This window comes from Carettochelys insculpta, chromosome 1 (genome assembly GCF_033958435.1).
Source record: "Carettochelys insculpta isolate YL-2023 chromosome 1, ASM3395843v1, whole genome shotgun sequence".
Lineage (NCBI taxonomy): Eukaryota > Metazoa > Chordata > Testudines > Carettochelyidae > Carettochelys > Carettochelys insculpta.
The window spans coordinates 236867115-236881533 of NC_134137.1; the positions used below are offsets into that span (position 1 = coordinate 236867115).

A 14419-nucleotide genomic window follows, 5' to 3' on the forward strand; every position below is an offset into this window, starting at 1 on the left:
TTGTCATTTAGGAGCACACCTACATTTGTATGTCAGCATGACAGAAAAGAAGTCCAGCTTAACTTGAGAGTTTGGGAACATACCATCTTTAAGATCTGAAGAATATGGGGATGGGAAACTTTTATGCAATAAACTCTGCCCAAAGGGGAGGGAAAATATTTTCTTCTTCGAGTGTCCCCGTGGGTGCTCCACAATAGGTGTCGGGCTCGCCCGGCGCCGCAGATCGGATCTTCCAAGCAGTTTCTGCCGGTGCGCGCATGCGCCGGCGCGCGTCGCTCCCTTGCGCGCTCCTGGCCATGTGCGCAATCCGGTCCCCGCCAGTTCCGATTAACCGCCGTCGGCTGCAGATGGAATCCGAACTAGGCTAAGGCCAAGTTAGCGTATTCAATGGTTTTAACTGTTTTTTCTTTAAAGTTTTCAAGTTCTTAGGCTACTGCAAGTTAGCCGGTTGTTGTTTTTCAAAAAAAAAAAACAAAAAAAAAAAACAAACAGACAGCAAGCGGGACAGCTTTCAGTCCAGTCCCAGTAACAAGCGACGGAGGCCAGGAGCATAGGGCCATCAGCCCTCCTGCTGCGGCAGGCCATCAGAAGGGGAAAACAGCACAGAGAAGGTGCTAAGTACCCGTTTAACAACTGAAAGACTCACCAACAATGTCCTCTTCAGGATTTAAGAAATGTGAGTCCTGCCGAGAGGCAATGCCAGCGTCTGATGGGCACAGTCTATGCATAAGGTGCCTTGGGGAGTCCCATGTTACACAGAAATGCTCCTTCTGTGCAAAGCTAACAGCCAGAGCAAGGAGGGACAGGGAGATGCGGCTTAAAATGCTGCTCTTCGACAAGGCCCTCCAGCCAGACGTGCCGGAGCGACCGCAGCAGGAGGGACCCTCCGGGGCCCATAAAAGGAAAGCTGCCTCCCTCACCCCATCAGCGCAAAAATGGAGGAAAGCCTCCCCAGCCCGATCCCTGCCGGCAGCAACAGCGAGCGGGACGGGAGGAGCGAGCAGCCCCCAGCTGCAGCAACAGCTGATCGGCGGCGGCACGGAGAGCCACGTGGAAGCGGCTCAGCCTCCGATAATCAAGCAGCCGCCCCGCACCGCAGGCAGGGCGGTGGCTAAACAAGCGCCGGTACCGGCGGCACCGCAAGCAGCGGCACCGACCCCCGGGGAACCGGTGGTGCAGAGCGTGCCGAGCACGGCGCGGATGGGGCAGAGATCCCCTACACGCCAAGGGGCGGAGTTACCCCCTCAAGGGAGGGGGAAGGCTGCACACAAGACGAGGCGTCGCAGCCCCTCTCCAGACAGGGCTGTGGAGTTGCTTTCTCACAGCCCTCCGCTTATGTTGCAGACTCCAACCAGAAGGCAGGGGTCCCCCCTAGCCTACCCGGATCCCCCTTCTCCATTTTTGCAACCAGCCTCACCCTGGCTGGGACCACCTTCACCCTTCCTGGGGTTTGAACCGCTGGAATACTATTCAAAATCGCTCTCTCCAGTGTCCCAGATCTCTTGACGATCTCGCTCCCCTAGACGCAGAGGGTATGCACCAAGGGAGTGGTCTAGGTCACCTTCCCAAGAACAGTGCCTATACTGCCATGGTCGCCCCTACCATGTGGGGCATAGACACCATCGGCAATCTACTAGGGAAAGATCCCCACAGACGATCTCGTATCCCCGAGGGCAATTGCGACCGGGGACAGAGTCTCCAGCATCTCAGGGGGGACTGGTTATGGAACCCCGAGATTTTCCCTCGCAAACCTCTAGTGAGAGGGTGTACCATCACCAACAGGAACCGGAAGGGTCCAGAGAGGCGTACCCCAGCGGTTCCTCGCTCTCCTCCCCGGACGAGGCTACGGCCCCGGGGGACGTCCCTCCCCCGGACCATCTCAAACAGTTTCAAGAGCTTTTTAAGAGGGTGGCCTTCACGCAAGGCATCCAGACAGCAGAGGTGCAAGAAAAACACCATAAGCTCCTCAAAAATCTGAGACCTCCGGCCTCCTCCAAAGTAGCAATACCGCTTGATGAAGCAATCTTGGAGTCCGCCACTATAATATGGCAGACCCCTGCGACTATTCCGCCTGTCCACAAGAGAGTGGATAAGAAATACTTCGTGCCGGCGAAGGGCATGGAGTTCCTGTTCAGCCACCCACAGCCAAATTCCTTGGTGGTGGAGTCGTCGCAACAAAGATCAAAGACATCCCAATTCAGGACAGGGGGAACAGACAAAGATGCCAAGAAGCTAGAGCTGTTCGGCAGAAAGGTCTACTCCTCCTCCACTCTAATGTTGCGAATGGCAAATTACGCAGCGCATTTAGCGAACCATAATTTCGACAACTATACTAGGTTAACCTCCCTCATGGACTCGCTTCCAGAGGACAAGAAGCCGGTGCTCAAGGCCATTGTGCAAGAAGGCTACGCGGCCTCGAGGACGGGAGTTCAGATCGCCCTGGACGTTGTGGACACAGCAGCACGTTCCACAGCTACGGCAGTGGTGATGCGAAGGGAGTCCTGGCTCCAGACTTCGGGTATACCGAGGGATCTGCAGGCAAAGATAGCTGACCTTGCCTTCGACTCGCAGAAGCTGTTTGCTGAATCAACCGACTCGGTCCTTCATTCCAGTAAAGATTCAAGAGCCACACTTAGGACCCTGGGGATTTACACCCCTTCATACAGAAAGAAAAAGTACTACCCTCAACAAAGACGGTACCAGTACCAGCAACAGCGTCCCCAGTACCACAGGGGTTACGAGCAAGGGCAACATCAACAGCACCAGCAGTACAGAACTCCCACGCGACGTTCCCAACAGAGCCGTGCGTCCTTGGGGCAGGGCCAAAGGCCACAAGTTTGACACACAGATCCAGGGCTGCGCCATCACTACCATCGCACAAGGTCATCCAAAGCGGCTATTCCACCATCGCCTCCGACCATTCTACGACCAGTGGCAAAGGATCACCACAGACAAATGGGTGCTGGAGATCATAGCCACGGGGTACGCCATCCCCTTCCAGTCGCTCCCACCGCCACGACCTCCACCCAGGCCCCACCTCCAGGAGGCCTCCCTCGTAGCGAGGCTCAAGCAGGAGGTAGACCATCTCATGCTCATAGGGGCAGTGGAAAGAGTGCCAGAGCAACTGCAAGGAAAAGGGTTCTACTCAAGGTACTTCCTCACGGAGAACAAGACAGGAGGCTGGAGGCCCATCTTAGATCTTCGCGGCCTCAACCGGTACCTGCGCAAGCAACGCCTTCGGATGATCACAATCGCCTCCATCCTTACAGCACTGGACGATGGAGACTGGTTCGCAGCCCTCGATTTACAAGATGCGTACTTCCACATAACTATCCATCCGGCTCACCGGCGATTCCTCCGGTTCATGGTAGGCAACGAACACTTCCAATACAAGGTCCTACCGTTTGGCCTCTCCTCGGCCCCCAGAGTCTTCACCAAGACCTTGGCAGTGGTGTCAGCCTACCTGCACAGACAGGGGGTATTTATATTCCCGTATCTGGACGACTGCCTGCTCAAAGGGTCCTCGAAGGGGGAGGTACTACGCATGATACGCGTCACAGCAAACACGTTCTCTTCACTCGGCCTGGTTATCAATCTGGCAAAATCAAAAATAGACCCCACACAGGACATAGAGTTCATAGGGGCTCGCATAAACTCTGTTACAGCGAGAGTATATCTACCAGAGGCTCGCTTTCGGGCCATCGGCTCCCTCGTGCAGGTCATCACCTTCAGCCCTACGGTGCCGGTCTTGACGTGCTTACAGCTGCTGGGCCACATGGCAGCGGCAACGTTCGTAGTACAGAACGCCAGGTTACACATGCGCAGCATGCAGCACTGGCTGGCGAGCGTATACAAACCGGCAGTACACACTGTTCACAGGGTGGTGTCGCCCACAGTGGAGGTGCGCAAATCCCTGCAATGGTGGGTAAACCCCAGGAACTTGCTAACAGGGGTACCCTTCCACCAGCCACAAATATCGGTTTTTCTCACTACAGATGCCTCCCTCATAGGGTGGGGAGCGCACATGGGCGAAGAGGTGACTCAAGGACTGTGGTCATCCACGGAGCAGTCACTACACATAAATATACTGGAGCTCAGAGCAGTGTTCAAGGCCTGCAGACACTTTCGAGACCATATACAAGGCAAAGTCGTCGGGATCAGTACAGACAATACCTCCACCATGTTTTATATAAACAGGCAAGGAGGAGCTCGATCCCGTGCCTTATGCGCGGAAGCAGTCCGCTTATGGAACTGGTGCATCGCCAACAATATAATCTTGAAAGCCTCATACTTACCAGGTGCGCACAATGTGAAGGCAGACCAGCTGAGCAGGCGTTTTGCACTCACACACGAGTGGCAGATCCGTCCCGATCTGCTACGACCGATTTTTCACGCATGGGGTTTTCCCCAGATAGACCTGTTTGCCACTCAGCACAACAAGAAGTGCCCACGATTCTGCTCCAGGGCAGGACTGGGATGGGGGTCCCTGGGGGACGCGTTCGCGATCCCGTGGAGGGGCCCCCTGCTTTATGCTTTTCCTCCCACAGTGCTGATCCACAAAGTCTTGCAGAAAGCCAGGAGGGAATGGGCCCGGATGATCCTGATAGTCCCAACGTGGGATCGACAACAATGGTTCCCCCTACTCCTGCGCATGTCGGACCGTCCACCGAGGCCTCTTCCGGTGGCGCCGGATCTGCTCATGTAAGCCCAGGGGTCCATAGTGCACCCGCACCCCCAAAGCCTGCGACTGCAAGCGTGGTTAATCCATGGCTCAGCTCCCTAGAGAGCACATGCACAGAGGAAGTGCAGCAAGTCCTAGAAAGTAGCAGGAGGACTTCCACCAGGAAGACCTACAAGCAGAAATGGACTCGCTTCACGGCTTGGTGTTCTACCAAACAGCTGGCCCCCCTTTCGGTGCCTATACCTACAATACTAGAGTATTTACTGGACCTCAAGAGAGGAGGACTCTTGCTATCTTCGATGAAGGTCCACCTTGCCGCCATTTCGGCGTTCAGACACGAGGAGGAAGGGCACACGGTGTTCGCCCATCCTATGGTTACCAGGTTCCTCAAAGGGTTGGTAAACCTATACCCCCCTCGGAAACCGATTCCACCTTCGTGGAACTTGGACCTGGTGCTTACCGCGCTAATGGGACCACCGTTCGAGCCCTTGGCCACGGTCCCCCTCCGCCTCCTTACAATAAAGACGACCTTTCTTCTTGCAATTACGTCAGCTCACAGGGTGAGCGAGCTTGCGGCAGTCATGGCAACGCCACCCTGCACTGTTTCTTCCAAGGAGGCGGTAACCATACGGCTGCATCCAGCCTTTGTTCCCAAAGTTTCTTCTGAGTTTCACATTAACGAACCTATTGTTCTACCCTCATTTTATCCAAAGCCTCATAACTCCAACGAAGAGGCGCGCCTACACCTCCTGGACGTGAGGAGGGCGCTAGCCTTCTACGTAGACAGGACCAAGTCCTTCCGGAAAACGGATAGACTCCTAGTCTCCCTCGCTCCGAAATCGAAAGGAGAAGGTCTCTCCTCGCAGAGAATCTCAAAGCACATTGTATCCTGCATAAAAATGTGCTACGAGCTCAAAAAGACTCCTTTATTGGCCACTCCCAGGGCTCATTCCACTAGGGCGGTGGCGGCATCAACAGCCTTTTTCAAGGGCGTTGCGTTAAAAGACATTTGCAGAGCGGCGACCTGGTCATCCTGTGATACCTTCGCCAAACATTACGCCCTTCACAGGGTATTCCAAGAGGATACCTGTCTCTCTACAGCGGTCCTCTCGGGGACAAGCTGCACATAATCCGATTACCCACCTCCTATCTTGGGTTACTGCTGGGTAGTCACCTATTGTGGAGCACCGACGGGGACACTCGAAGAAGAAAGCAAGGTTACTCACCGTAGTAACGGTGGTTCTTCGAGATGTGTCCCCGTGGGTGCTCCACTACCCGCCCATCCTCCCCGCTTCGGATCTCTGTTAGTGTTTTGCAGGGGCATCCGAGGCAGTTGGTCAAGGAACTGGCGGGGACCGGATCGCGCACATGGCCAGGAGTGTGCAAGGGAGCGGCGCGCGCCAGCGCATGCGCGGTCCGGCAGAAACTGCTTGGAAGATCCGATCTGCGGCGCTGGGCGAGCCCGACACCTATTGTGGAGCACCCACGGGGACACATCTCGAAGAACCACCATTACTACGGTGAGTAACCTGTCTTTATAAAATCTTGAAGCAACTGACTGCGATTCAGCATGAAAACATTACAACAGCATGTTGAAGCATTTTTGTTGCCAAAAAATTTTGAAAAATAGTTGGGCTTCTAAAATCATTTTTAGGTATGTACCTGATTTCCAAAGGGGCTCTCAGCCAGGTGCGTACATTTGTGTTTAGGAGATTGTTGTTAGGCTCTTATTTTTGAAAATCTTGATCCCCGAGGACAGCTCATGAGAGAGGCAAATACAGGTCTTGTCATCATGACAAAAATAAAGTAAATATTAGGCTTTTCACTCTTCAATCCTTTTTTTTCTTTTAAAGGATATTTAACTGTGAAATCATTTCTGACCGAGTGCTTGAACACACTGGGATCTTTTCTTGCCAATACATACGCTCCTGAGTAACTTTACTCACATGAGTAATGACAGGACTGCTTATGGTAGCAAAGTTATTCATGTGCTTGACTACTGGATTGGAGCCTGTCAGTGTTGAAGCTGTGCTTGGAAGAGAGAGACAAAATCAATGTTATGTAGAGTACATATTTCATAGCAAAGTAATTAAAATGCTATACGGAAAGCAGAACTCGGAAGAACAGGTCTTTCACTGCAGATACATCATGTCTTTATAAAATCATAGAAATGGAGGGCTGGAAGAGATCTCAAAAGGTCATCTAGTTCAGCCCTTTGCTCTGGAGCAGGACCAGCTAAGCTTAGACTGTCTGTAGGTGTGTCCAGCTCGTGGCAGGGTGGCCTATTGTCTAGGTCACTGCGGTGCCTTGGGGTCTGAGGTGCAGGACTTCCGTTCACTCTCTAGAAGCTGTAGTGTTAGTTTGGGGCGTGGCCCTGAGAGTCTAGTTCTCCCCTCCTTAGGAGGAAGGTTCTCTGGGATTTTCCCCCTTTGTGCCTCGGGGAGGGTTTGGAGGCTGCATCATCTGGCTGCCAACCCAGGGGTATCTCTGTCTCAGGATGTCAGAGCCATCTCCTGCCTGTTGGCTGGTCGGCCCAGAACTGGACTAGCTTCCAAGCCTGACACGGGCAGCAGGTGAAATGGGGTGCGGTTAATTGGGCAAACAGGCTCTGGTTAGCCACTGCCCTGCCAGGCCTTCCTCTTACTCCCTTACACCCTCCTTGGGAGATGTTTGTCTAACCTGTTCTTAAAAGCATCTAAGTCTGGGGGTTCCACAGCTTTCCTTGGAAGCCAATTCCTGTGCTTAATTATCCTGTTAGTTAGGAAGTTTTTCCTACTATGCAACCTAATATCCCTTGCTGCAGATTGAGCCAATTATGTCTTGTCCTATATTCTGTGGACAGTGAAAAATTGTTTAGTGTCCTCTTTATGACAGCCCTTAATCTACAGTAAACACTTTCATATCTGGAATTCTATGAATTAGAACTCTCAAATAACTGGCATTTTAACCGTAAGTATTCCATAAATACAATACAGTGAAATGAAATACAAATAAATACTGCAAATATAGTATAAATTTACAGTGTACAATACTATTGTTGTTGGTAAATAAAGTAGTCTGCATACATTTTGGTTTGTTTCTTCATATCTAATCTTATTTTTCTTTAGTGTTATGCATTGCTTGGTAGACCATTCTATTATCCAGAATATTTGGATATCCAGCAGCAGGGCTTACTGTAGCTGAAGAATATTAGGTCCCCTTATCCATTGTCTTTTCACAGGACTAAACATGTCCAGTTTTTAAACTCTTCCTTATACAGTTGGCCAAATTTGCTAACTATTTTGTCACTTGCATTGCTCTCTTCAGTTTGTCTATGTCTTTCCTAAAATGTGACTCCCAGAAATGGACATAGTACTCTGTCTAAGGCCCCACTAATTCTGAGTAGAGCGGACGGATACCTCCCTTGTCTTTCATGTGGCACTTACGTTAATACACCCCAGAATATTGGCCTTTTTTGCAGCTGCATTGCATTGTTGATTCATACTCAATTTGTGATCCACCACAACCTCCGGATGCTTTTTCAGCAAGATCTACTGCCTAAGCAGTTTTTGCCCATTTTGGAATTGTGCCTTTGATGACATGATCATAAATTTTGTATTGCTGTATGAAGATAATGGCACTTTACAAGGTGGTGTGGGGCATACAGATCTAAGCCTGAAGAAAAAATGTATTATTTTCTCAGTATGTGTGGTCACATAATTATAGGCTGTGTTGTAGTTTACATACTTGAGAGCTCAGAGGTAAGGTTGTACATAATTTTTGCACTTCCTGGTTTGAGTGCTTCACTCTGCAAACTTAAGGGTCTGTTAATGTTGGGTGTTTTTGAAGGGCTTTTGTATCCCTTTGTGTGGATAGTTCCTTTACACAATTGTTTTTGCTTTTATTATGCCATTTTATGAACATTCTTACCTAATGTGAAACCAATTTTAAAACATCAAGCAAGCTTAGAAAACCCCACACACCCCAGGGGAGTCCACTTGCTGTAGGTTTTCCACGTAAAATGGGAAAACTGAACACTGTGTGTATGTTACAGAATATCTTGAGATCGTTATCCCACTTGCGTTGTAGAGTCATGCCAGGAGGTGTTGCACTGTGCATTGTGAGGATTGTTGCTGTCTAGAAAGAAATGGAGCATTCAGATCAGAGTCTCAAGTGTGCAGATATTATATTTAATGAAAGAAGCTGGGCAGAATACAATATGCTAGAGCAATAGTTTTCAGTCAGAGGTACATGTATCACTAGAGACATGCTGAGCTCTTCGGTGGGTATATCAACGTATCTAGATATTTTCCTGGATTTACAATAGGCTACATGAAAAAAAGTAGTGAAGTCAGTACAAATTAAAATTTCATACAACAACTTGTTTATATTACTTTATGTACAGTCACTGAAATGTAAGTAAAATCTTTATTTTCCAATTGATTTATTTTATAATTCTGTGGTAAAAATTAGCAAGTCACCAATTTTTCAGTAATGTGCTGTGACACTTTTGCATTTTCATGTCTGATTTTGTAAACAAGTAATTTTTAAGCAAGGTGAAACTTGAGGGCACTCAACACAGAGCAGATTCCGGAAGGGGTTACAGTAGTTGGGAACGATTGAGCGCCACTGTGCTGGAGTAATCTCTAACATACCAGTTACGTAGTGTGTAAAGGGCTGCAGGCTCAGATACTGTAACATTCAGGAGATTTAGGATTGATTGATTACCCTGGAAAAAGACTGCAGCTTTGTGTTTCATGTTATGGTTAATTATATCACGGTTGATGGCGTCATACTGTGTGCGTGTATAACTGAGAAATGTGCCTATTAGACAAAAGCTTGGCACTCACTAGCTGGTTCCACTTGCTTGTCCCATGCCATTTATTTAAGCTGTAAAAAATGTAAAAGTATTTAGTTACTGTTAATTTCACTGAGGGGGGCGGGGGTTGCTAGCTTCTGTATGTCTAATCCTTAACTCATATAGTCTTTTATTACATTAAAGGAGTATCATTACCTCATGATTTTTGCCCATAAACAGCTAAACAGTACTTGACATTTAAAGAGATTTTCTGTTGTGCACTTGTATAGTCAAAGAGTAATACTAATCCTACTAAGGATATTATGTCATGGAGGCATGCCTTGGGGGTAGGCTTTTTCTAATTGGCTAGATGTAAAGTAGAGGGGAGGGGCTAGCAGGAGAGTGGATGTATTACTTGATAGTTAGGTCAGGGATTTCTGTGGGAAATGCCCAGTGGTTGCAGTTGCTGATGATTTCACATCAACAGCAGTGCAACACTGAGAGTGAGCTCCAATAGCTGATTACTGAATGAGATACTGCAAACGGGTGAAAAAAAAAAAAAAAGAGCAGCATGTGAGAAGCAGTCAGAGTGAGACAGAGAAGAGAGCTGAGAGAGCAAGAAAAGTGCTCGGGCTGGAGAAAGTCTTCCAGGTGTACTGGACAAGCCTTTAGGAAATGGAGCTAAAGAGCCTCTGCTGTGTGTAGATCACAGGACTGCGGACTAAGAGTGGGGAGGAAGAGTTTGTGGCTGTTTTAAATAAAAAGCTAAGTTATTCGTAACCGCTTCGTCAAGACGTCATGAGAATGTTCCTGCATGGGATGCTGGTGCATAAATCAAAGCTACCGATCCTTATTGTATAGCCTACTTTGATATAAAAAAGAAACAACAAAAAAAAAAAAAACCCCAGCAATGCAGGGAATGTTGCAATAAATTTGACAGTGGTTATGTGATTTGTTTACTAAGATAAAGACAAATCAGCCTTGTATGACTGGAGTTAACAAGGCACTGCATTTAATGCTGAGAGATGCTAGACATTAAATCTGACAACTGTGAAAAGAGAGATCATGGAGAAATCAAGTAGTGAGGATTCTTCAATTCACCGTAGTCCATCTTTGGATAGCAAAGACTCGGACTTTGCTAAACCATCTACCTCAGGCAGGCAGTTTGGTCGAGGTTTTACTGCTGGAGCTTTTTACGGCACTGCTGGATCACGCACACAGAGCCACACCAGGACTGGAACAGGGACTGGCATTGGAACTGGGACTGGCATCAAAAGTGACAAATACAATGCACCTAAAGGCAGCAAATATGTGGTGTTTTACCTGGATCTATCCTTTGTTTTCCTTTTAGAATTTAAGAAGTGCAACATGGCCAGAGGCTGCCTGTGTTGTTTGAAATACATGATGTTCCTTTTCAATTTAATGTTTTGGGTGAGTACTGCCTTTTTTTCCCCCCCTAGTTGCCTTCATTTGTCAGAGTTTGCTGTATTGCTGCATTGTGTGCATAGTGCATCTTTTCAGCACTACCATGAGCTTTCCCCCCACATCCTGTCTCTTGTACCTGCATAGAATATTTACAGTGCTACATCTATGCACTGTGGAAAACATTTCTGCAGTTTTTACCTTCCTATTACTGTACTTGGTGACAGATCATTAAAACTGGAGTCTTTTATTTCATGTGTTTTGACCATTTTTGACCAAGGTAAATTAAAGGAGGGCAGGACCTTTTTACCATTTAAAATTACCCAAATCAGTTAAGGCGATTTTTTTTTTATGTTCTTTTTAATGCCTTGTGCTACTTTTCCTGGCAAGTTAATTTAAATCTAAATTATGTTTTTGGTGTCCCCATCAATCTTCTCTACTTTTTCTGATGTAATTGACAAACTGCTTTTCTAACTGAATGAAGTTAGAATGAATGAAGTTTAATTTTTCCGCCTTTTAAAAATAGTCATATTCTCTAGTTCTTATAATGTCAGAACAAATGTAAGATGACTGGAATGATAAATGACTCCTGATACAGTTTCAGTCATAGTTGTCCAAATTGGTGTGTTCAGTTGGAGACTAGCTCTTGCTTTTGAGGGATCAAAATTGATTTTCCTCTATCAGCCAGGAAGCGTGAGGAATTGTAAGCAGTAAGCAGATTCAAAGTGTAACGACTACTTTGAGCAAGTTAATGTCGTGTACACTTGGAAAACGATTGTGTGAAGTAAACCAGTTACTAGGCATCCTTGGTCAAAGGGGGAAAAATGCAAGCAAATGGAAATGTCAAATACATTTGCACGTAGCACAATACAAAATTGTTTAATCAGAAGCCTGCTGACCTTTAATTCTGATAAACAGAAAAAGCAATTATGATATTAATGTCTTGGAACTTAAAGCATTTCAAGGTTATAATTCAGAAATAAAAAATCATATCTTGGAGGTAAATGAAAATGTAGGTTTTTTTGTTTATTTTTAAGGCAGATGGGTATTAAAATTCCAATCTGGGAAGATATGTCACTGTGGAGAAGTCAGCATTCACGTTATAAGCTGTGTCCCTGCCTTAGCCACTGTCATTGCTGTTTAGCTGACCCACTTACTGAAATAACTTTTTACAGCCAAAGGGAATGGGAGACCTCACAGGGCCCTGGACGACTCAGGCACTAGTGAGCTTCAGTAGTAATGTGCCGAAACATTTCCACCTTGGAAGATGTGGGAATCTGACTTAGCCAGGTTTCAGGGAAGATTGAGGCTGAAAGGGGTCATTCAGGAACCTCACTCATGATTTTTCACTATGGATCCTACCATAAATTTGCCTCACTTTTTTTTTGGTATCTCTGTTAGGATGCAAATCTGTTGTCAGGCTGGGCTCTTCATGCCAGTGCTGCATTACTCTGAGTCCTGAGAAATGTCTTCCGATGTTAAATATTGCTATTAGTTTTGGTAAATGGGACACTAGATGGGGACGGCTCTGAATTACTACAGAGAATTCTTTACCAGGTGACTGTCTGGTGGGTCTTGCCTGGATGCTCATGGTCTCCCTGATCACCGTACTTGGGATTGTGAAGGAATTTCCCCCAGATTAGATTGGCAGAGACCCTGGGGCTTTTTTACTTTCCTCTGCAGCCTGTGGTACAGATCATTTTCAGATTTAAACTACTGTAAATTGTGGCATCTCTGTAACTGGAAGTCTTTAAACTCTGATTTGAGGACTTCAGAAGCTCAGCCAGAGGTTGGGGTATATTACAAGAATGAATGACTGAGGTTGCACGGCCCTTCAGTGCGCAAGAGATCAGATTTGATAATCATGATGGTCCCTTTTGATCTTAAAGCCTATGAGTGCATTACTCCTGGTCTTACTGCTCTTTTTCTGTGTGATCAATCCTTCAGTATCCCTCCAAACTTCATGTGGTGTGATGGTATGAGATCCTTGTTTCATATCTTCCCTCAGTAGCATTTTTCTAGGTTGTTCATAGGTAGGTCTTAAATCTCTGTTGTATGTTTTTAGTTGCTCTTTGCTAATCCCCCCTTCCCCAACTTCTCAGTGACCTTTTTTATGTGGTCCCTTCATGAACTCACTCAGACCTTCTGTCTCCGCTCAACCTCCTGATTCCTCTTCTCATCTACGACTGGACTCTTCTCTACCTCTCTATTACAGTTTCATTATTGTGAGGGCCAAGACTTACTATGAAGCTCCTGCTACCCAGGGAGAGCCTTTCTTTATCTCTGCACATCATTGATTCTCCTTCTCACCTGAACTCTTGCCTGAAAATCTTTCTTCCTTGATTTATACCATGTTTTTCTTATTAATCATTGTCTCTGAATTCATCCTGGTCACTCTGTCAGTTGTTCTGAGATGCCCTTTGTGTGAGCCTGACTAGACAGAATGTAAATGTTGGTGCAGAATGATGAATCTTTGGGATTTTTGAGAAGTGCTGAATACAAACTAGCAGGTTTTCAAAGTTGTTTGCAATGGGAAATGGCTCCATTTGCATTGATGAAAGTGTTCTAAAGTTTCCCCTCTTTACAAAATTATTTATTTTATAAGCTCTAAGACTTCTGCACATTTGTCTATTATTGTCAGTGGGCTGCAGTACCACTGAAAGCTACTGCTGAGTGTTGATTATTTTCTATGAGAATGTTTCATTCTTTTGTGGTTTGTTGCATCCATATGAAAGTTTTGTATATTTTGTAAAATTCTGGGTTAGTTAGAAGAAACTATGTTGTGGGCAGGTGCTGTGCAATCTGCCCAATTTTGACTTTATGTGTTGGTCTTGGTCTTGCCCATCATGATGTATATCTCTGGGTGCCATCCTAGTTTTTGCCAGTGTTTAACATTCCTCTTCAACAGTCCCTGCTGTTCCAGTCCTGGGCTCCCCACACAGCTCTGCCAATGATCCTGAATCCTGCCCTGCAACTCTCTTGCTAGTTCAAGCCTCTCCTACCGGATCTGTCAATGTATCTCTATGCTGCCCTGTAACACACCCTGCTGTTGCATTTAAACTGATGTCCCTCCATCTCTGCAGGTACATTTAGTTTTGGAACTATAGCAGCTCCTGCTGCTGCAGTTATATGTGTTCACACAGCTCTGCCACACCTCAGTCTACACCTATGAAGTTCTGGGGGGTCTCATGAGCTGTGAGTGCCTATTTGTGGAAAAAGAACGAGAAGTCCTGTGGCACCTTATAAACTAAAAGCTATATTCGAGCATAAGCTTTCATGCACAAAGACCCACTTGGTCAGAATGCATTTGACGAAGTGGGTCTTTGCCCATGAAAGCTTTATGTTCCAATAAATCTGTTAGTCTCAAAGGTGCCACAGGACTTCTTGTTGTTTTTGTGGATACAGACTAACATGGCTACCCCTCTGAAACTCGTGGAAAATTTTCCTCAAAGGGCTCATTTTAGAACACTGCACCAGTCTAAACTTGTGACCTAACCTAAAATGTGAATTCAGGTCTCCAGAGATGGAAGGTGAATGCC

At 46.8% G+C, this 14419-nt stretch overlaps 1 protein-coding gene across 4 annotated transcripts in view; it reads left to right on the forward strand.

Annotated features, from left to right (window-relative positions):
* The window catches only part of TSPAN9 (tetraspanin 9), a 290330-nt gene that overhangs the window by 126114 nt on the left and 149797 nt on the right, over window positions 1-14419 (forward strand). For 2 of the 4 annotated variants that reach the window (XM_075002810.1, XM_075002792.1), the window contains one exon: window positions 10810-10889. In XM_075002810.1, the coding sequence (XP_074858911.1) occupies window positions 10827-10889 (63 nt within the window). In that variant the 5' untranslated portion in view covers window positions 10810-10826. Of the gene's footprint in view, window positions 1-9905; window positions 10890-14419 lie in introns of those variants that run through there. The other 2 variants (XM_075002802.1, XM_075002784.1) reach the window with 2 other exon arrangements.